General features: G+C 39.8%; 1 protein-coding gene across 1 annotated transcript in view; it reads left to right on the plus strand.

Moving 5' to 3' along the window:
- The window catches only part of NOTCH2 (notch receptor 2), a 182,157-nt gene that overhangs the window by 101,529 nt on the left and 58,328 nt on the right, over positions 1 to 22,300 (plus strand). Inside the window, exon 5 of the mRNA XM_069090209.1 lies at positions 165 to 287. Coding sequence (XP_068946310.1) covers positions 165 to 287 — 123 coding nt within the window. The remainder of the gene's footprint in view (positions 1 to 164; positions 288 to 22,300) is intronic.

A 22,300-nucleotide genomic window follows, 5' to 3' on the forward strand; every position in this document is an offset into this window, starting at 1 on the left:
ATTTCTGGACTAAGCATAGCCTTTGAGCTGAAAAAGATTATCGAGGATCATGTGAAACTGAGCAGAACCTACTGGCTGATCAAGTTTGGATCTGAACCTTTGGTTGATCACCTTTTCCCTATGTGAATTATTGACGTTCTTTGTTATTGTTCCTCTTGTATCAGGTTTTGAAGGGAACACTTGTGAGAAAAATATCGATGACTGTCCAAACCACAATTGTCAAAATGGCGGAGTTTGTGTAGATGGGGTCAATACTTACAACTGTCGCTGTCCTCCACAATGGACAGGTAAGTGTAATGTGCCATAGGTGTCCTGAGACCATAAGGGCATTGGCAGTGGCACCAGGAATGTTTCTGATGAGTCTACTGATTGATATATGACCTTGAACAGTTGACATCGAATGGCTGAAAAGCCACTTGTGGCCTGTATCTGAAACCCTTTCAGCTCTTCCCTACTCAGCTCATTACTATAGGGTACTTTTCTATACCTCAAAATCAAGATATTGACCTGTTCTCAGCTACAGGGAAATAGTTCAAATGATATTTTTCAGTCAATGCTAATCAAGTACTTACCATTTGCTGTGAAAACTGTGGCGGTGTGAAGGAGGTGATACAAGAGAATATATTAGGGACATGGGACGTGAGCTTATTGTCTCATTCAGGAAATAAGGCATATACACATTTAACATTTATGAATCAGATAATGATGAGATTGCATCGAATTACCTAAATGCATTCTATGAACAGTAAATTTTTGTAGGATTTCAGAGAATCAATCTATCAATCAACAAACATTTATTAAGCTGTATTCCAGGCACTGGTCTGGAATACAATCAAATATAGAAGAATTCTTGCCCTCAAGGAACTTACGTTCTGTTGTGGGAGAGACTTAGACAGGGTGACCAATTAGGAGGTCATTGGATTAAACCAGGAAAGAAGGGATGAGGACCTGAATTAAATGATTTAAGTAGAGGGAAGCAAGATGGATGTAAGCCATGTTAGAAAAGATGGTATTTGGTAACTTGATTGGATGTATAGGGTGAGGGAGAGTAAGGAGCTTTAAGAATCCTGGTGAGTTTGTAGACCTGAGAAGCCAGAAGGAGTTCGATACCCTCAAAAGAAACAGGGAAGTTTGGAAGAGGGTTGGGGTTTAGGGAAAATAGAATGTTGTTCATGTGGGGTAGGTACTATTTTATTTCTTTCCATAATAATAATTGCTATTAGCTAGCATTTATATAGTACTTTATAGTTCAAAAAGCACTTTAGAAATATTATCTCCTTTGATTCTTACAACCCCTGGGGCTGGTTAGGTGCTAGCCCCACTTTACAGATGAAGAAACTGAGGGAAACAGGATTAAGTGACTTGCCCAGGGTCACAGGACCAGTAAACATATGAGGCCACATTTGAACTCAAGTCTTTCTGACTCCAGGTCTAGCTCTATTTCTCTCTGTATTATGGTACCACCTGATCATCTATATTATGTAATTGTGTGAAGTGTAGTTCACATGTATTTGATGTCATTGCTTATGTGATACTACCCATCACCTTCTGTCTCTTCACATTGCCCATTGTAGCATCAGTGGCACTCACAGTAAGGAATTAGGCTTTCTGCTCCTGACCTGTACGGTACCAGCCACAACTGTGACTTACACATAGTGACATCTCAGGGACTATTTTGTTGAATGAAGTGCATTGATTTATTTGGGAGCCTTGTTCCGTTTCTGTTGTCTTGGGGTTAGGGTGGAGGGTTGGAGGCCAATGATGTCCAGCTGCTAATTCATTTTTGGAGGTTAAATGTTTTTGTCTCAACTTTTGATTCGAACTTTGGCAGTTAAGAATCAGGCCTTCTTAAAGCTGATGATCAGAGTATTGATGCATGTGTTAGGAAGAAGGTATCTGGTGGGGGAAGGGAGAGAGAGAAGAGGAGGAAAGAAAGAGAGAACCACATTACCACTGATAATAATATCTTTCCTTTCCTCTTCTCCCCCTCTCCCAAAGAGCTCTAATGTTAAATTCCAGCCGTAACAATTTTATTTTCCTCTGAAGGATCCCCGAGTCCTTGTCCCCATCTAATTGTTTTAAACTACCTAGTAGAGGGAAGGATACTGGAGATAATTATGATGTAATACTCAGAACTCCTAGTAGCATTCCTGGAAGGACACCCATTTCTGCTTTGAGGCTCCAAATCTGACCCTTTTAATACTTTCTCACCAGGCTTCCCTGGGGATGGACTTCCCCTAGATTTCTTCCCAGTGTCCTCAGCATGTGAACCAAATTCCAGCTTTTCACCATCTCTCTTCCAGTCTTGTTGCCATTGCCACAGTAGGTTTTCAGAAGCCAAAACTTTTTTTTAGTAAAAAAAAGTTTATGATAGTGAACAGAAGCAGGAGAGTAATTTAACTACATCAACAACAACATTGCAAAAGACTCCAGCTTTGATGGCTACAGTGATGAGTCAGGAGGGCAGGAGCCTGATGCTGATGAAGCATGTCCCGTCCCACCATGAGCCCCCCCCCCCCCATTGATGGAAAGATGTTGGACAGTATACACGAGACATAACCAGTACGACACTTAGTTTTGACTCTACTTGCCTGGTACAAGGAAAGACTTATTTGGGCAGGGGGGGAGGGAGTAGGAAGAAGGTCACTGATAGTGATGGGGGGAAAAAGCCAAAAAAGAAAACATCATCAATGAAACATTTTAAAACATATGTAGAAAAGAAAAGTAGATGTTAGATAGATAGATAGATAGATAGATAGATAGATAGATAGATAGATAGATAGATAGATAGATAGATAGACAGACAGATAAAATATACAGAAAAGAGCAGAAAAAAGTTCAGAAGGGGACACAGACTGGGATGGCAGTGATGGTGCTGTCATGTTAAATGTGATGTATCTAGCTTAAAACAATTTGATAGGGTCACGATTTCCTATGCAAACACACACACATATATGTATATGTATATATGAGAAATAATGTGACTTGATCATTAGGGAGGTTTGATGGTTGTTTTTATAATCTTTCTGTGGTATTGAGCAGCATAAGATACTTGTTAAGAACTTGATTATCCCCTAATCTCTACCATGCCCTGTGGGAGAATGGTTCTGTGTGGTACAAAAACCTCTGAGGCCTGTGAGATTAAACAGTTTTGTATTTCTCTTTTTTATACCAGTTTCCAGCTCTGTTCTTTCTTAGGAAGACCCAGAGCCCAGCAGTCTTTCCCAACCTTTTGATATTTTACCAAAATATCTGTCTAGAGCATTGTGGGAAAATATTACCTGTTTAAAATCCCTTCTCCCCTTTTTGGGAATATCTTTTAGGGGAGGAGACAGGGTGTGAAGATGGTGAAATGGTGATTGGGAAGTCTTGTCCTGGCACTTGTCTGTCACCTGGTTCTGCCACAGGGACCCCCAGTATCTGAGTTACCATCCCATCGAACTGCTCATTCTTCTTTCTCCAGTTAGTCAACCATCATCTATTAAAAAATACCTGCTGTGTGCTTTGGCACTGGCTTAAAGGCTCACAGGCTATTTTTACTTTTCACACCAGTTATTTCATTTCCAGTAACTGCCATTTACCAGTAATTTTTTTTTTCCTCTGGAGGTTACAGGCAGCTGAGCTGATGGTTTTTCCTCTCTGAAGGGAAAGGGGTATGAAGAGTGATCTGGGATGTGTTGCCAGCTAGGAAGTCAGCAGAGCAGTTTCTGATTCTCAGAAAGTGTTGTCATTACCTTTTACTTGGTTGAGAATCTGGAACTTTGGTTTTAATTCGGGTCCCTTGATGTGAAATTTCTGAATAACAACCTGCAGCCGGAAGCAGCAGTTCTCTCTGCATAAGGGACAGTGGGTCTCATTATGTAAGAAATCTGAACATCTACTCAAAGACCTGATAATCCTAATATTTAGTCATTTGCAATTCATGCTCTTTTTAGTTAGTCAGGGCTTTGCAAAAGTGAATGAATGCAGTGTTATGGAAAAAAACAAACATAGTTTGAGAGTTTTCTTTATATTTGGTTTAGTTCATTTTTAGCAAGGACCTTTAAAAAGGCCCGGGCCAGAGCAATCTTTCCCAGCCTTGTCATATTTTATCTCTGTGCACACAATTCTCTTCCTTTTACCATGATGAATTTCTCTATAGAAAGATACGTCTGGCCTGACTTTGATAGAGAAATTAGCAGTAGTAACAGTGGTAGGAAAGATAGTAGTTACATATAGTGATTTAAAGTTTGAAAAACACTATTTACATTCTCATTGAATCTTCATGGCATTTGCTTTTATTAGTTCATTTCAAAGATGAGAAAACCAAGGCTAAGTGACTTGCCCCAGGTGATGGAGCTAGCTAGGTATCTGTGGTAGAATTTGAATCTAGGTTTTTCTGACTCCCAAGCCCAGAATTCAGTCTACTATGTGACTGACATGACCTGAGTGAATGGGCAGCTTTGTGGTGCGCTGTAATTGGAGTCACAAGGACCTAAGTTCAGATCCTGCCTAGATACTTACTAGCTGTCTGACCCTGGGCAAGTCACTTAACCGCTGCCTGCCTCAGTTTCCTCAGTTGTAAAGTGGGGATCATAAAAGCACCTCACTGACAGATTTGTTGTGAGGATAAAATGAAATAATTGCAAAGTGCTTAGCATTAAGTCATTACTTTTGTTGTTGCTGCTGTTATTGTTAGCTATGAAGCAGAGAAGGAGGGGCTCCTAATATGGTGGGTTGACCAGGAGGGGGAAGTATGATTGCATACTATCTTTGTGAGAAAGACTAGGTGGGTATGTGTTACCTCAGAAACTTGGCACTTCGTGAACTCCCTGGAGATTTGAGACCATAGAACATGTTTATTGAGAAGACCTTGATGGAGATAGTTTTATTTGCCCCTGCATCTGATAAAATGGACCACTCAGAGCTTGAGGGTTCAAACAACTTGACCTTTTACTAAAATCCTATTCCAGTACTTTCGGAAGCAATTCTCAAGGCGGTTAAGAAGCCATTTGAGGGGTAGCTAGGTAGTGTAGTGGATAGAGCATTGGCCCTGGAATCAGGAGGACCTAAGTTCAAATCCAGTCTCAGACACTTACTAGCTTGTTGACCCTGGGCAAGTCACTTAACCAGATTGCCCCCCCCCCCAAAAAAAAAGCAATTTAGGAAGATAAAAAATAAAAATCGCAAACAGAAATTAAAAGCACTACTCAAGGAGTGGCTCCTGGGTCTCTTGTGCTAATCATAAAAGTCCTAAAAACTACTTTCACATTTTCCCTTTGCCCAAAGGGCCCACTGTTGGCTCCCAGGTTAATTTACTTGGGGGCAAAATTAACCCAAATTGTCCCAGGTCTACACCACCACTTTCTTACTTGTGGTAAACACAACTGGTGTTGTAGGAGTTGGGGTGGGGTGGGGTGGAGTAGAGAAGGAGAATTAAGCCACCCCTTCCCAGCACCATCAATATCCTGGCTCCCAGTGGCCCCATACTTATGGAGAGGAAGTATGGTATTCTATGGCATGCACTACAGTCAAAATTATCTTTAGTGATTCCCCAACTCTGCCAGTTTTGTTCACTGTTTAATCCTGGGGAATTCTCTTCTGAAGTCTCAGAACCCCCATTTCCTATTTTGTGGCCTGTCTCAGTATCTTCTTGGGGTATTGGCAGGATAAATTGCATTCAATTGAGCATCTATTTTTTAAATCCCTACTACCTGATAAGCATTGGGGGGTGCGAAGATGAAGCAAGAGAGAATTCCTGCTTTAAGCTGAACACAGAGCCTGGTCCATAGGACCCAGTAATAAATGCTTGTCGTTGATGATGGTGAGGATAAGGATGAGGATGGAAACCATTTGTTGGTTATATTTTAGTCAGAATTCCTTCGTGTTTGGGATTGACTAGATGGCAGCTGAAGTCCATTCCAACTCTCAAATTCTGTGATTCTGTGAGAGATAGAAAAAACCAACAGGGGGGATAGGGAGACTTGTTTTAAGTTTCCCATAGCAGGCAGCCCTGAACTGAGACTTTAACGAAGATAAGGATTCTGATAGTACTTGACATACTGATATATGAACATCTGCTTTGCCACTGACCCCTGAGATGATGGAACTTTTCCACTTAACTCACAGCTGAAGCCTTCCCTACAGATTATCTCCCCTATTAGAATGTGAGTTCCTTGAGAGCAGGGATTGCATAGGACTTTTTACAAAGCCACAGAAAGCTCTAAGAAAATTCATTTGTTCATATTGCTATAAATGCAAAGGTTAATTACAAATATTAGTATTAGTTACGGCTACCCGTTCTCAGACCTTGGGTAGAAGGAGATTGCAGTCAGTCCACAGAGGGCAGCCCTCTGCAGGTTTCAATAGAAGGGAGAGTGTCGCCCTTGACCCTAAGTGAAAGAGATACAAGCTGTTGGGTACAAGTAGCTGCTCAAGTGGCATTCTCGAAATTTTTGTATTTGAGGGCTAGGATGTGACCTGGGCTGGAACGTTACTGAGAGCCATTTATTAGTAGCACGCCCTCAATCTTCTGAGTTATGCCTCTTTCCTCTGCCACCTCCTTCCCCCCCTCCCAGGCTATGGAAGGTTTGTGACTTTCTAGGCCACCTTCAAGAACATGAGTCACTCCACTGGAGTCGCCTCTAAGCTCAGGCCAAAGGAAGCATAAATAGTCAAGACTCTCTCTAAGATCTGTCTCCCCCACCTCCACTGCTCGCATTGCCAACGCTTTCTCTCTGTCCTCATTGCTGCTGTCTTTGTGAAGACCTGCCTGGCTATCTCCACCTCCATGAAGCTCAGTACGGCTCCTTGTTTGCTCATCCTTTATTCACTTCTCCATTACTTTGTCAACTGGTAGTTACTTGTGTGGGTGTATTGCCCTGTTAGACTACAAGCTCCATAAAGGCAGGCACTCTCTCTTATCTAAAGTTGGTCTCTCTCCTGGTTCCTATTACAGTGCTCTGCCCACAGAACTTATTGTCCAGTCGTGTCTGACTCTTCATGACCCCATTTGGAATTTTCTTGGCAGAGATACTGAAGTGATTTGCCATTTCCTTCTCCATCTCATTTGATAGATGAGGAAACTGAGGCAAACAGGGTTAAGAGACTGTGTGCCCAGAGTCACCCAGCTAGTCAATGTTCCAAGCTGGTTTTGGACTCAGGAAGAGAAGTGACTGACTCCAGGCCTGACATTCTATCCACTGTGCTACCTAGCTGCCCTCTGCCTGTAGTAGACCCTTATTAAATATGTCACCTGAATGAAAGTATACTGGGCATTCCTTTAAGCAATGAAAACTCACTTATGGATGTAAAACAAACTGAGAGTGGAAAAGGGATAGCCACATATTTCCTGTCCACAGATGTCCTTAGTCTGTCTTTGAGAACCACTTGGAAAAATGTATTTTGAGGTGTTCTTTAGGAGTAGTTTTATGTAGAGCAGGTCATTTATAGTGTTAACATCTGTCAGGTTGTTTGAATTAAGCATAAAAATTATTTCAGTTCACATTTAAAGAAAAGTTAAGAAAATGAATTCGAGTAGTTCAAAGTAGATCCTTAGAGGAAAGTTATGTTATTTGATGAGCTTAGGTTCTAGTCTTTTAAACTTTGGTTGGCCCAAGGCTCTGCTCACAAATCCCCCTCCTCGACTGCTTTTGAGTTCACTGGTCGGGCAGTCATGATTTATTATTTTGTGCTGAACCTATGAATGCAATTTCAATTTGATCCCAGAATTGTCCTTTGGGGCCCCAGGCAGACATGAAGAGTGGACCTTAGGTGGATATGAGTCAAATCTAACTGGTTGAACTTTTCTCCCAGCTCTCATTATAGAATGATGAGCCCAAGGAGTTTGTTAAAACTCCCATGGCTGTCAGTTGCTCCAATTTCAGTAACTCTTTTCTGGCATGAAAACCTAGGCAGTGACTGCCAAAGTTGGTGCATGAGCCTTTTGTGTCTGGGGCCTTGGGCTTTTGCACATTTTAGTTTTTTGAACCAGGTGTCCCTGATTCTGTCCAATTTTTAGCTGGTGACAGGCTGATCTGTAATATGAGGCTTTTCCCACCACAGCTTTCGATCTTCATTTATTTATTTATTTATTTATTTTTAAAAGAAAACTGTATAGAGATTGTTCTCCCTAGTTCAGTGTGGAAAGTCATTATTTTCTGGGAGTTCAAAAATACCCTCATTTGTATTCTGGATGGAGAGAACAGGAAATGTCTCAAATTTCAGTTTCTACTCTGTAATGCTGATTATGAGTGCTTGATTACAAACCTGTTCTTTGGATTTATGTATTGCCTTCCTGGATCCCAATTTTTTAGTTTCTTATCAGCCTTCATAAAAATCCATCTCTGGTTCCCCACCACAGCATGGAGGTGAGCCCTCATTTCTCAAAAACTGGGCCAGGAAAACGTAATCCCTGGCAGGTTTTACAAATGAAAATATTTCCAGTATGGCTCCTATGACAGATAACGTCTGTTATTTGAAGACCAACCTGGCTGAGTTAAAGGTTTATCACCAACAAGATCCCTTAACATCTAGGTGAATTTGTTTGGCCTTAGAGATTAGTATAAACATCCAAAATAGCTGCCAGTCCTGTGCAACCTGTTTCCAAAGTGATGTTAATCAAATGGTAGAAAAGGAGGTATGGGGTAGGAGCTGTTAAGAATTATACCATTCTTAGACCATTGATAAACACTAATTGAATTTAACTCTTGACACTCTTCCTGTGTAGTCATTGTGCAGTGACCAAGGGGATAGAGTGCAAAAGGAAATGAATCTCTTCCATAGTGATACCAGGAAACTCTCTCCGCCCCCGCCCCGCCAAATGAATAGAAGAATAACGCATGCAGGTTCCCTTTGGAGGATTGAAATAAATAAAGTAGAGGAGTTGGAATTCTTCAGGGAGGACTAGTGTAAAGGCTCTGTTGTATGGCCAAAGACCACAAGAAGCATTTCATAAGACCCTTGATTATCCCAACTTATAGTCCTCCTGGTTGGTAGCTGTCACTTCATTCTCAAAGAGGACCAAAATGGCACCACTCTGTTGGAGGCAAGGTATAGTATGACTGACTGTGGCTGATCAGACAATGCTCATGGTAAACACCAGCTAAGAGCTCACCGTGATGATCCTATTAGCTTATATTTAGAAATGGAAGGGACCCTTATGGGCCATCTTGTCCAACCCCCCTCATTTTACAGATGCAGAAACTGAGACCCAGAGTACTTTGATCATTGTAACTTATGCACCAACAGAATAGGGTGAAAAGTAAAGAAATTCATTAAAGAGCTGGATGAGATGGCTTCAGAGGAAATCAGTGTATAGCTTGATATACTTGATATTTCACTGCAGTTGTGGGCACAGAAGGGAAGATCATGAAAGCTTCAGTAGGAAATGGGCCCGTACATTGTGAAATATAGTTCAGGATCAAGAAATGAAAGAGACCAAAGGTTAATAGAATATTCAGCATCATGCCTATACATCATTCAGGATGAGAGTCCTAATTGTGGTGAGCACCAAACACCATCACAACAAGTGAAAATAGGCAGGAAATGACTAGTTACTGATGTGGGAGTCATTTCAGAATTAGCTATCTGTGTGCAGTCAGATCACTGACTGATAATAGTAAAGGTAAATTAGAAGGAAAGATAAAGGCAAGAATGATATGCTACATATTATTATAGCAGCTCCTTCCTGACATACTTTAACTGCAGTTCACCTCACCTCTCGCCTCAGTTTCTACAACTGTAAAATGAGAAGGGTGGAATAGAGAGTATTTAAGTTCCCTTTCAATGATAAAGCTTTGAAATCCTATGAACTCTAAAAAAATGGGAAAATTATCTAAGTCATTAACTCTATTGTTGTTACTTAGAGAACCTTGTGATGAAAAACAGTCACCCTAATGAGAAGGCCATAGGAGCTCAGAAACCACCTTATCCATTCAGTGGTTGATAGATTGCCAAGTAGAGTGATGTGAAATCAAGGGCAGTCTAGTTTTGTTCTTGTTGTTTTTAAGATGGAAGTTTATAAGTGTCTCTTCACAAAAGAGCAAAAAAGCAATTGAGGGGAAACCAACCCTGTGGAATGCTTGAGGCCTTGGGAAAGCTAGATCATCCCAAGAGCATTTTATATATGAACCTGGAAAGGAAACGAAAAGACAGAAACGAGCTAATGATATTTCTGCAGTCAACTCTTCTCTTCAGCAAATTTAATAGAACTATTACAATGGATGCTACCTCCTCAGGATGTGAAACACACAACTTTAAAGACATTCAGTGATCAATTTTCAAAAATATCTCAGAGGGAGAATTCTTGAAGCACATGGAAATATCACAAATCAGATAAAGTATTACTAAAATATCATCTAAAGTATCACAAAGTCATAAAAATATCACAAAATCACATGAAAATATCATATACAAATAAGGCAATAAAAAACAGTAATTGTCAACACATAAACCTACTTTCTCATCTCTAAAATCTTTATATGAATAATCTGAAAATATATTTTGTGTGTTCTTTAATGAATATCCATAGCCCCACCCTTTACTGAGAGATGGAGAGACTATAATTCTTTCTTTACTTTTTAAAAAGGCACTTAACTTGGAATAAAATGCAGCCTCAATTTAAATTAAATGATCACTAAAAGGAAATTAAACTTTGACTAATTGTAGTAACCAGTCTTCATACTAGAGAAAAGATAATCAAATAAACCTCTTCTTCCTCTTGGCAAAGAAGTGGAAACCTAGGTGCAGAAGGTTCCTTAATCTCATATAGAGTCACTTCATCAGTTGGTTTTGCTTAACTTTTTTCTTTGTTATAAGAAAGAGTTCTGTGCTAAGGGGTGGGACCCTGGACTATATCCAAAAATGACTATCATATAAAAACAATAGGTATAAAGTGCATGTGTTTTTTTTTTTAAAGAAAAAAGGGTTATTGGTACAGAATATAGCCAGTTGAGCTTGGTTAGCCAGATTATATTCCCTACCCTGGTAGGACATCTTATTAATATACTACTTCCACTTTCCTTTTGTGGTATTAATCAATACGTTAACATTTATTAAGTGCCTACTGTGTACCAGGCACTATGCAAAACTCTGAGGATACAAAAAGAGGAAAAGACGTTCACTGACCTCAAGGAACTTAGAATGATATGTTTTGTCTCTATGAGATGGTTATAATCAATATGTCATTGTGGTGTTCTGAAAATGGTACTTGAAAATCTCGGTGTAAAAGAGAAAGTCTTGAATTTTGAAATGTGGGTAGGCAGTCCTGCTTTTACTTTCCTGGGGTTTGTTTTCTCCATGTGGTGATGACAATAATATCTCCTTCCTAATTCGGTTGGACTTCATACCTTTGGGTAGATTTGAAACTTTTGTCATTGGCTTACATCCACAGCTTAGAAAAATATCTTTTTAAGGGCATTGATTCAGTTCCATCATTCTCATACCATTCTAGAATTATAGATTGAGGGCTGGTAAGAGGCCTCAGAAGCAATCTAGTCCAACCCCTCTCTCATTTTATGTAAATAGTTCAACTTTAATGTTACTTATGATTTCTTTTTCCTGTTTACATTCTCATGCTTCTCTTGCTTCTTGTATTTGAAAGTCAGATTTTCTGTTCAGCTCTGGTTTTTTCATCAAGAATACTTGAAACTCCTCTATTTCATTGAATGACCATATCTTCCTCTGAAGCATTATACTCAGTTTTACTGGGTAGGTGATTCTTGGTATTAGTCCTAGCTCCTTTGACCTCTGGAATATCATAGTCCAAGCTCTTTGATCCCTTAATGTAGAAGCTGCTAGGTCTTGTGTTATCCTGATTGTGTTTCCACAATACTCAAATTGTTTCTTCCTGACTGCTTGCAGTATTTTCTTCTTGACCTGGGAACTCTGGAATTTAGCTATAATATTCCTAAGGAGTTTTCTTTTTGGGATCTTTTTTAAGAGGCAATTGGTGAATTCTTTCAATTTCTGTTTTGCCCTCTGGTTCTAGACTATCAGGGGAATTTTGCTTGATAATTTCTTGAAAGATGGTGTCTAGACTCTTTTTTTGATCATAGCTTTCAGGTAGTCCAATAATTTTTAAATTATCTCTCCTGGATCTATTTTCCAGGTCAGTGGTTTTGCCAATGAGATATTTCACATTGCCTTCTATTTTTTTCATTTGTTTGGATCTGTTTAATAGTATCTTGATTTCTCATAAAGTCATTAGCTTCCAATTGTTCCAATCTAATTTTGAAGGAGTTATTCTCTTCAGTGACTTTTTGAAATTCCTTTTCCATCTGGCAAATTAGGCTTTTTAAGGCATTCTTCTCCTCATTTGGCTTTTTGGGCCTCTTTTGCCATTTGAGTTAGTCTATTTTTTAAGGTGTTATTTTCTTCAGTGTATTTTTGGGTCTCATTTAGCAGGCTGTTGACTCACTTTTCATGATTTTCTTTCATCATTCTCACTTCTCTTCCCAATTTTTCCTCCACTCCTCTTACTTGATTTTCAGAATACTTCTTGAGCTCCTGCATGGCCTATAACCAGTTCATATTTTTCTTGGAGGCTTTTGATGCAGGAGTTCTGACATCGATGTCTTCCTCCCGCTCCGTGCCTTGATCCTTTTTGTCCCCCAAAAAGGATTCTGTCGTCTGTTTGTGCTTCCATTGCTTGCTCATGTTGGCAGCCAATTACTTGACTTTTGAGCTCTTTGCCGTGAAAGAACTCTGCTTCCATAATGGAGAGAGCTATGTCCCAAATTGCTGGGGTTTTTGCAGCTGCTAGAGCAATTAGATGGGCATCCTCTCTACAGCCCCCACAAACTCTGGCTCACTGGTCACACCCAGAACCACCACCCAAAACCATGATCTGGATCCAAGCAGGTCAAAGCAAAAATGATTACCCTCTGAATGGTCTCTTGGTCTCCCTACAATCTGCAGGCCAGGAGGCCTGGAAGTAGCCACGTGGCAGTGGCTGCAGCCACCATGCCTCCTCTGCTTCTTGCTCAGCGGGCAGCAGCCAGACCGCGCTCCCCTGCTCCCAACAAAGTTCTACACTGACCTTTTACTTTGTCTTTGGCCTCTGTGGATTGAGAAGTCTGGAAACCTCTACAGCAGCTGGTGATTTACATGAAATTTGCTGCTGCTGGTTGGGGCTGCCCTGGGCCTCAGTCGGGATTGTGCTGTGCTCCCAGCACACTGATGGATCCTTCAGGGCTTCCTTCCAGCAGGAGATTTGTTTCTCTCTGTCACTTTGTGGGTACTGTAGATCTGCAGTTTGTTTAGAGTCATTTTTTACATATATTGGAGGAGGTAGAAGCCGGAGCCACACGGAAGTCCTGTTTCTACAATACCATCTTGGCTCCACCTCCCCCCTCTCTCATTTTATAAATTTGGAACCCAAGGCCCAGAGAAGGTCAGTGATTTGCCCGAGGCTCGAACCCAGGTTTTCTGATGCTAGAGGCAGTGGGTTCTTTCACCACTATACCTCACATAGTCTACATTCAAGCCATATTAAATTGCTGACAGTGCCTTCCAAAAATGCCTTCTATTTTTCAGTGCCTTTGTTCATTCTGTTCCTAATTCTCTAATGCCTTTTGGAGATTAAGTGTACCAGTGATTGCCTTTCCTTTGTTGTTGTCGTTGTATTTTTCCATACGTTTTTTCATTTGGCATTCCCTCTACATGTACTCTGCCTCTATACTAGCTGTCCTCTGTGCCTAGAATATCCCCTTTCCTCACCTCCTTCTTTTGTAATCCCCAACTATTTTTAGACCTGAGGTCAAAGGCCACCTCCTCCTACATAAGGCCTCTTTTGATTCCCCTGTACCCCAACCTTGTGTGTGTGTGTACACACACCTATGTATACATACATGTATATAGATATATACATACACATATAGACATGCATGTGCATAGCTATCTGTGTATGATTACACACATACACATATATTTATATGTGCACATTTTGTTTTCCCTCCAGCAAAATAGAAGCTTCTTGGAGGAAGGAATTGTGTTAGAATAGTGCCTGGGATATAGAGGCTTAAGAAATGCTTGTGGAATTGAATCAACTCCAGAGGACATACTAGAACCAAGAATTGGAAAGTATAAGGAGGCTGATGTTGGCCTAGAATATAAGGAAGGAATTTCCAAACTTGAAGCTTTCCCAAAATGCAATGGGTCGTCTTGGGGGATAGTAAGTTACTCAGTGAGTGACTCCCAGTTCCTGGAGGTCTTCCTGTGGAACCCCCGGGATTGTCTTTTGCGTTTTGTGTAGAGAGAACTCTGGTTTTAGGCATCTGCTTGATTAGATGATCTTTGAAATACCTTCTTCAGATAATCCCTAATTTCCCTGACCGCTTCAGCCACAGTGACTACTTGTTCTAAACTCCACCAGCTTTTAAGTTTCTGTTCATTTGGCACCAATCTTCTGCTTCGTGTTCATTTTCTTCATGTGTCCCTGACCTCAAATGTAAACTCCATGAAGATGGTGACTATCCTATACCTCTTTCTGTTTTCCACAGAGCTATTCACTTACTCGACACTCAGAAAGTGTGTGATCAGCATTGTCCCATGCTCTAGACTCCATTTAAAAACTCAGCAGTTTTTAAACTCTTTAAACTTTTATCCAAGCACCAGATCATAAGAAGCTCTCCACCAGTTGCTAGTTGAGGCTTGTGGTGGCCACAGAAAATGTAGTTTTTTTGAAGCAAGTAGGATTTTCCTTTTCCTTTTCACAATAGTAAATGGAAAGGAAATAGCTAAATCGAACTATTCTGTAGCCCATTCACCAGATGCCTTAGCAGGTGAAACAGTTACCAGTAGAACAAGTTACTAGTTTATGCCCACAAGAACTTGCCAGACTGGACTTTGTGCAACTCATCTTGGGAGTTCACCAATGAGACCTAAGTGTAGACTAAGGTGGTACAAGCTGAGGCTTGTTATACCAAAGACTTAGCACCTTCAGAAATGTTGCAGGAGGCTACAGAAGAGCTAGTATCTCCTTTTTTTTATTACCAGAAGACTTTTAAAGGCAGGCATCAAAGAATACAACCCTCTCTTGTCCTCAGAAATGACAGAGTTGGGAACAACCCACTCACATCTTTCATGTGGTCTATGCTCAGTATCCGAAAGCTGGGTGGATAATCTGGATATAATAATCTAATGTCCCTTCTGGTAAGTGGTAACAGGTAGTTGAGGAATTTTTTTTAAAAGACTAGTCCCATGTATTCCTAAAGCTGGAACCTAATGGTAACCTGTGGATTCATCTAAGAGGAAATACAAAGAGGGACTCAGACGTCTTAGTCGCAGTGGGAGTGTCATAGGGGAAATGTGTGTGCAGGTCTGTCCAGTTGCCCTCTTTCCTCTTCTAAGGCATGATCCCCATCCACCTTGGGAAACAGTTTATGAGTTGACATTGAATAGTTCATGGTACTCAGTAGAATTTTATACGTGGGCCAATAATATTGGAAGCTATTGTAATGGGATGACAGGCAAAGGTATTTGTGTCTGCCCATACATGTTACTTCTTTTGTTGTAGACATCATGGTTCTCTTACTATTGTGTGTCATGGGATGGTGTACCTGGATTCAAAACCTACCTCTGTGACCTTGGGCAAGTTTCTCTGCTTCCCCGGGACTGATAAGGGAATTGACCTGAAGAGCCCCTCAGATCTCTTCCAGTTTGGCAGCCATGATCAAGTTAGATTTTTTGACATTCGCATCACTTAGTTGACTCATTGAGATTTTAATCAAATAAAAATCCCTAGCGCATCACTCCGTGATATCATTGATCATCTTAGAAAACAAAGAATGAAACAACAGCTATCTAACCACATCCCCCCTCATTTTCAAAACCTGTTTAGGCATTTACATTTATCCTTAGTTATGTTGATCTTGCTAGATTGAGGTCTTTTTCAAATCTGAATCTTGAATGAGGGTATGCTGGTTAAATGTCTAATCTTCAAAAAAGCATGACTCACTTTTAATTTTAATCTTCATTATTAACATTTTTCTATCGCTTTCTTAAGTCTAGATAACCAATAAAACAATGAATCAAGGCCTGATTTGTAGTGTTTGCTGGTTACTGAGATATAAATGCTCACGTTAAAAACTTAACCCATGGTCTCACAGAATATGTGTTTGTTTTTCCCTCCTACCTTTTTCTCATTGGTAGCTTTCATAAGCATGTCATCTACGTGTTCATCCAAGTCATTGATTACAGTATCAAACAGGGCTACACCAAGGACAAAATCCTGTCTATGACTTACAGTCTTACCCCAAGTAGACCTAGAAAGTTTAGGCCTTTGGTCTTACATATTCTTCTTACATACATCTTTGGTCTTATATATTTGTTTTAGTTCTTTTTATATTTTGGCCATTCACCCTCATCAGGCCAGATATTTGCTGCAGCTCCAACTTGTCAGATTCTCCTATTGATTTTGTTCATAGAAAACCTTTTCAGTTTATTATCTATTTTCTCTTTTATAATTATCTTTAGCCCTTGTTAACTTAGTTAAGAATTTTCCCTGTTAGCCGTATCTATGAAAGGTACATGATATCATTGTCTTTTAAATTGTTTCTGATATGACCTTTATATTGAGGTTACTTATCTATTTTGAGTTTGGGGGAGAATGAATATAGGAGTGAAGGGAAGAGAATTAGCATTACCATTTGATTTTCTAACAACAACCTATAAGGTAGGTACTATTATTATCCTCATTTTACAGTTGAGGAAACGAAGGCAAACAGAAGGAAAGTGACTCACCCAAGTCACACATCTAATACGTGTCTGAGGCTGGATTTGAACTTAGGTTTTCCTGACTCCAGGCTCATTGCTCAATGTATTGCAAAATCCAACAGCCTGGGTGTTGGTCCACACCTAATTTCTGCCAAACTACTTTCCAGTTTCCTAGTAATTCTTCTCAGATATGAAGTTCTTTTCCAAGTAATTTGTGTTCTTATTAAAAATCTAAGTCATTTCCATACTATTTATCTTGGTATTAAGATTCCTAATATGATCTCTTACTTCTTATACATATAAGAGACCTCCAGTCTGCTCAGGCTGGTCTCTGCTATTTCTCACATACTCCACACTCATTCTCATCTCCCTGCCTTTGATCAGGATACTCAGTGAGGTGGGAATGCTCCCGTCTTTTCCCCTTGCTTATAGAAATGCTGCCCATCCTCAGTGCCCAAGCTTGTTCCACCCAGCTAGGCTCAGCTGCTCCAGCCCACTCTGATCGTCTCTTCTTCCTTATTGATCAAATCACCCTTTTGATGCTTGCTTTTATTTTGCTTTTTTATTCTTAATGTAAGCCTTGTCTCTCTAGTGATTTTGTAAGTTTCTTGAGGGCAGCAGCCATTTAAAGAATACCTTTGCACCCCCTTACAACTTAAAACACTGTATTAGGTATGTCCTAAATTCTAAGCTCCTATAGGCCAATATCGCATCCTACTTAGTTTGCATCTCCTTCAGCACCTAGGGCGATGCATCACACATAGTTAGTGCTTAATAAATATTTTTAAATGCTGAATGAAAGACCTTCAGTGAATACCATCTCCATGGTCTCTGAACTGTAATTTTGGATTGAACTTAATTTTGTATGCAAAACTGCATAGGCGTCTATTTGAATGCCATGTTACCACAAAGCAAATAATTTTTCTCTTCTGTACAAACATAAATCTAGATCTTGAAGGAACCTCAAACACCACTTAATCCAACCTCTTCATTTTAGAAATGAGTTTATATTGGTATTCTCCTATGCTGGCAGGATAATGACATGAAGAAAATGAATCACATAAATAAACATATCATTTTGGAAGGAAACAATTGATTTTTGTTTCTTATGTCCTGGATGAAGAATATTTTGGAAGAACTGGACAAAGGGAAAAAGAATACTGGTAGAAATAAGACCAAATAGATCGGTCTTCTGAATGGGAACTCTTCAATCCTAGAGGAATTCTAATGTACGATAAAAGTATCCTTAAAACGTACGTAGCACAGTGACTTCCAACTCTGGTTTTCATATCAGTCTGTGAAATAGCTGATGTGTGCTTTTCAATGAATGATATTATATATTCAATTATAATGCCTTTTCTTCAAAGATCACTCTCATTCCTGAAGTAATGCCTTTTGTATTTGCAAAGTAGTTCTCCCTTCACCATCCAGTAACTCTGTGTGTGTGTGTATTTCTGTGTGTCCACGTGAGCAAAGAATAAATGAATGAAAAAGTGAATGGGAGAATGCAAGAAAAAGGTAAAATGCCAGGAATACAAAGAGAAATGACATAAACTTTAAAAGCCCAGGTCACGAGAAGATTAAGAGAAAAGGTAAAAGAGAAGTGAAAATCAGCAAAATCTCAAAGAAATAATATGAAGGAAAGTGAAGCAGATGAAAGACAGCATCCAGTGGCCCTCCAAGAGAGCACAGAACAACAACAAGAAACTATAGAATTGTTCAAAAGATAAAATTCATAAAAGAAATTGGGGACGAAATTAAAATTTGTTGCTCCAAGCACAGAAATTAACTCTTGATGCAGAATTTGGAAACCCAGTTGGCAGAGTATATACATTGGGAATACACAATTAAAAAAAAACACCTTTCCAAAGAAGTATAAGCTATAGACTGTAGAGAGAACAACAGACTTGAGATATGTTGCTGATTTTGAGGAAAATTCCTAGAAGAGAATTAAACAGCAACAATTCTGTTAAAACAGATATGAATTTAGAGTGACACCTTGAAAATAAAATGTACAGGGATAATTTAAGGATCACAGTTCTTCTCCCCAAAGACCCTGACACATCAAACTGCCTGAATTCCATAATGCAGCAAGCCGTACAGGAAAACTGTCAAGAACTTTTGAGTAAAAACAAAGCATTAGCTGAGAGAATTCACAGATCACCATCAGTATCCCTTCGTGATGGATCACTATTTTAAATCCTTCCTTTTCATTCCATTGTACTAAAACTCAGTTGCAGAAAAATGGAGCAAATTGCTCAAGATTGTACTTCTCATCTCAGAAAAGAGTTCTTTTTTCCCTCAAATTCCCATTCTGAAATTTGTCTTGTTAACCTCATTATCTCACTATGAGATTTCACTTGGATATTTTTAAAGATATTTGTTATGTCCTGACCCATGCCTCAAATCACCCCATATCTAGGTAAAAAGGAAGTGCTGCTTCAGTTGCTTAGATACCATTGCTAAATTAAATTAATGGGGCAACATGAAAATATTGAGTCAGCACCAATACTAAAGTCTTATTTCTGTTGAAACTTTCAATACTGCAGCAGCTCTCCACTCAAGATATACTGTCGTATTTTCATTTCTAAGTCTCCCATGAATACTAGTAAACACAGCTGTTGGCAGTCTAAGTGAGTGTCTCTGCAAGGAGGGCAACAGAGAAGAGCTTGGTTGATAGCTGTCACTTAAGGTAGTCTGTCCTGAATAGCTTGCCCTGGGCTCTTGTGTTTGCTGATATGTCTTACTTTTTTTAAGCTCTCCCTTCTCTCAGCCTATTTCATTTCTGTTTGACCTAGAATTGGACACACGGTTGCTCAGAAAATTCTTAATTGACTGATTTTGTTGTTCTGTCTATGCTGCAGAGTGAGTGTTTTCTTGGGTTGAAACGTCACGTACTTTCCGATTGTGGAGTATTTGTCCATCAGTGACTATGAAGGAGAGTAAGAAGTGAATTTGAGGGGAGTGGGGAATAGGAGGAGAGGGGAATGTGAGTAGACTAGACTAGGGGTGGAACAGGATTCAGGGGGTGCTCATTATTGGGGTATTCATTATCTACACCCTGGAGTGATGATATTTTTCTGTGTGACCTGTACCTGTGTTTTCATTGAGATAAGGAAACTTCGTCTGCCAATGCCGAGCAGCAGTTGGGCAGCATATAGCTTAATGAGTTGCTGGGGAGGGGCATGAGAACCTAAGTGACTTCTCCAAGGGAAATGTTACCCCAGTATGTGACCCAACTGAATGTGAACTCACTTCTTCCTGACTCTGAACATTCATCTCTGTGCCACATTGAACCCCTGCCTTGCTGTGTAAAGGGAGTAAAAGTAATCATAATATAAAAATATTTACTTATGAACTGACCACTTAAAAATTAGCATCCACTCAATCATCCTTGCTGTTTAAAGCCAGCCTCTAGCAATCTGTTTTTACCCATTGCCAGTTAGTGTCTTCTTGATTCTTGTAAGTGAATCAGAAAAGAAGGCTTTGTATGTTAGAGGGGTTAACAGACGCAGAGGCTTTTGGAGAAATTTATGAAGCACTTGAATATTTTTGTAACAGTCACTTATTATGATTTTTCTGTCACATAATTTTGTTGGAAAAATTACATCCCCCAAAAAACTATTTTTTCTTTGTTCATTAGGACATAGTTGGAATTGTAACCTTGGTTTTGTTAAATAAAACAGACTTATTTACATACTTTTCATTTCATTTTTCAAGATAAAATCCCCACAACGCCCTTTTAAAAAACTATCTATTGTGAAATGTTGATCCTCATTTTAAGTGGATTCACTTTAAGCGAGCTTTTTATAGTACCAGTTATCCATCAGTAACAAGGGTCTCGTGTGTATTTCTTTGATCTGGGTGTGAGTCCTTGAAAAAATAGGCTTTGAGAGATCCTTAATGTCTTCAGGTTCAACTTAATGTCATGGCTTACAAATATTAAGATTTAATGTAATTCAACAAACATTTGTTCTGTGCTGCTTGTATTCAAGTTACTCAGCTGGACTCTACACATCAAAAAGTCCCCTCTGGTGATGACCTGATTTGGTCTTTTAAAGATCTGATGTCAGCTTTAGAGCTTGTGATTTGACTGTCAGACTTATTCTTACTACTATTGAAAATTCCTTAACTTCCATTTGAAGCCATATATGCTTTGTCCTGGTCATAGGGAGAGTAGACATCATCCCAGCCCCCTAACCCACCCAATAGTAGCTTTTAACACATTTTAAGATTGCCGCCATATTGTAGTTCAGTCTGACTGTCCATCTCCCTTTATACTTTGTGGATTTCCTCTATCCTCTTTGTCCTTGGGGTGGACACGCTCAGCCAGACTCTTCTCCAGACTCTGCCTTTCCCTGTTCTACACTCAAAAGTAGCAGGAGTTTTTTTTATCCTATCCTTATTTTCCCCTGCCACCTTTTCTTTTGGGCATAGGAATTTCTTTTCCTTGTTTTCTCTCTTCTTCATTGCTTAATTATCCTTCAGCCTGTTCTTGTTATTCATGCATATGTGATCCCAGATATTTTCCATGTTTTAAAGGATCTAGAGTTCCATGTCTGTTCCCTCCCTAGCAGTGTAACCCTAAGAAAGCCACTTAATCTCGCTACATGTTAGTTTCCTCATCTGTAAAATGGGGATAATAATGCCCGTAGAACCTACCCCACAGGTTTGTTGTAAGGATCAGATGAGCTTATGTAAACATTGCGTAAATGTCAGCTGTGATTATTTTTTTAGCCGGTCAGATTCCCATGAGGCCAGAGTTTCTAGGGAATGGAAGCTGCCTCTGTTCCTCTATAACTTTCCTGGCATAAACCACCATAATTTATATGTGTGTGTGTGTGTGTATATGCACCTATATACATATGACTATGTATACATGCATATATATGTATACATATATTAATATATACACGTGTGTATGTTGGTAGATGGATAGGTCTTGTTTGTACATAGTATTCACATGTCACCCCCTCTGACCCCCATTAGGTTGTGAGTTCCTTGGGTCAGAGACTGCTTTTACCTTAACACAGTGCTTGGAACACACTAGGCACTAAATAAATATTTTTTGACTTGACTTTGGCATTCACAGTCCTTAATCAGCCAGCCCCCTCCTACCTGTCCAGTCTTCTTACCCCTTACTCCCCAACATGTGCTCTTCGATCCAGCGACCTGGTCTCCTGGCTGTCCCATGAACAAGACACTCCTTCCCTTGGCTCTGCACGTTCTCTCGGCTGGCGCCCATGCCTGGAATATTCTCTCGCCTCTACTCCAACCATAGATCTCTCTGGCTTCCATTAAGGCCCAGCTAGAATCCACCTTCTTCCTACCCATCTTAATTATAGTTTCCCCTCTTTTAATTATTTCATATTTATTCTGCATATAGCCTGTTTTGTATATATTTGTTTGTTTGGTGCCTCCCCCAATAGATTATAAGCTTCTTGAGAGTGTATGGGATGCTCATGAAGAACTAGCACCTCTGGTGAGAGGCTTACAGAGTCCTTTTCAGTGTCACTCATCTACTTTTGGGTCCACCTTTCACCCAAGAAGCTGTAACATGGGCAGAGGCCACACCCCAGACAGGCTAAACCAGGTTGAGCATAAC

Source organism: Petaurus breviceps, unplaced genomic scaffold (assembly GCF_028583685.1).
Source record: "Petaurus breviceps papuanus isolate PSGF00001 unplaced genomic scaffold, PetGlider_PUasm1.0 186, whole genome shotgun sequence".
In the NCBI taxonomy this organism is placed as follows: Eukaryota; Metazoa; Chordata; class Mammalia; order Diprotodontia; family Petauridae; genus Petaurus; species Petaurus breviceps.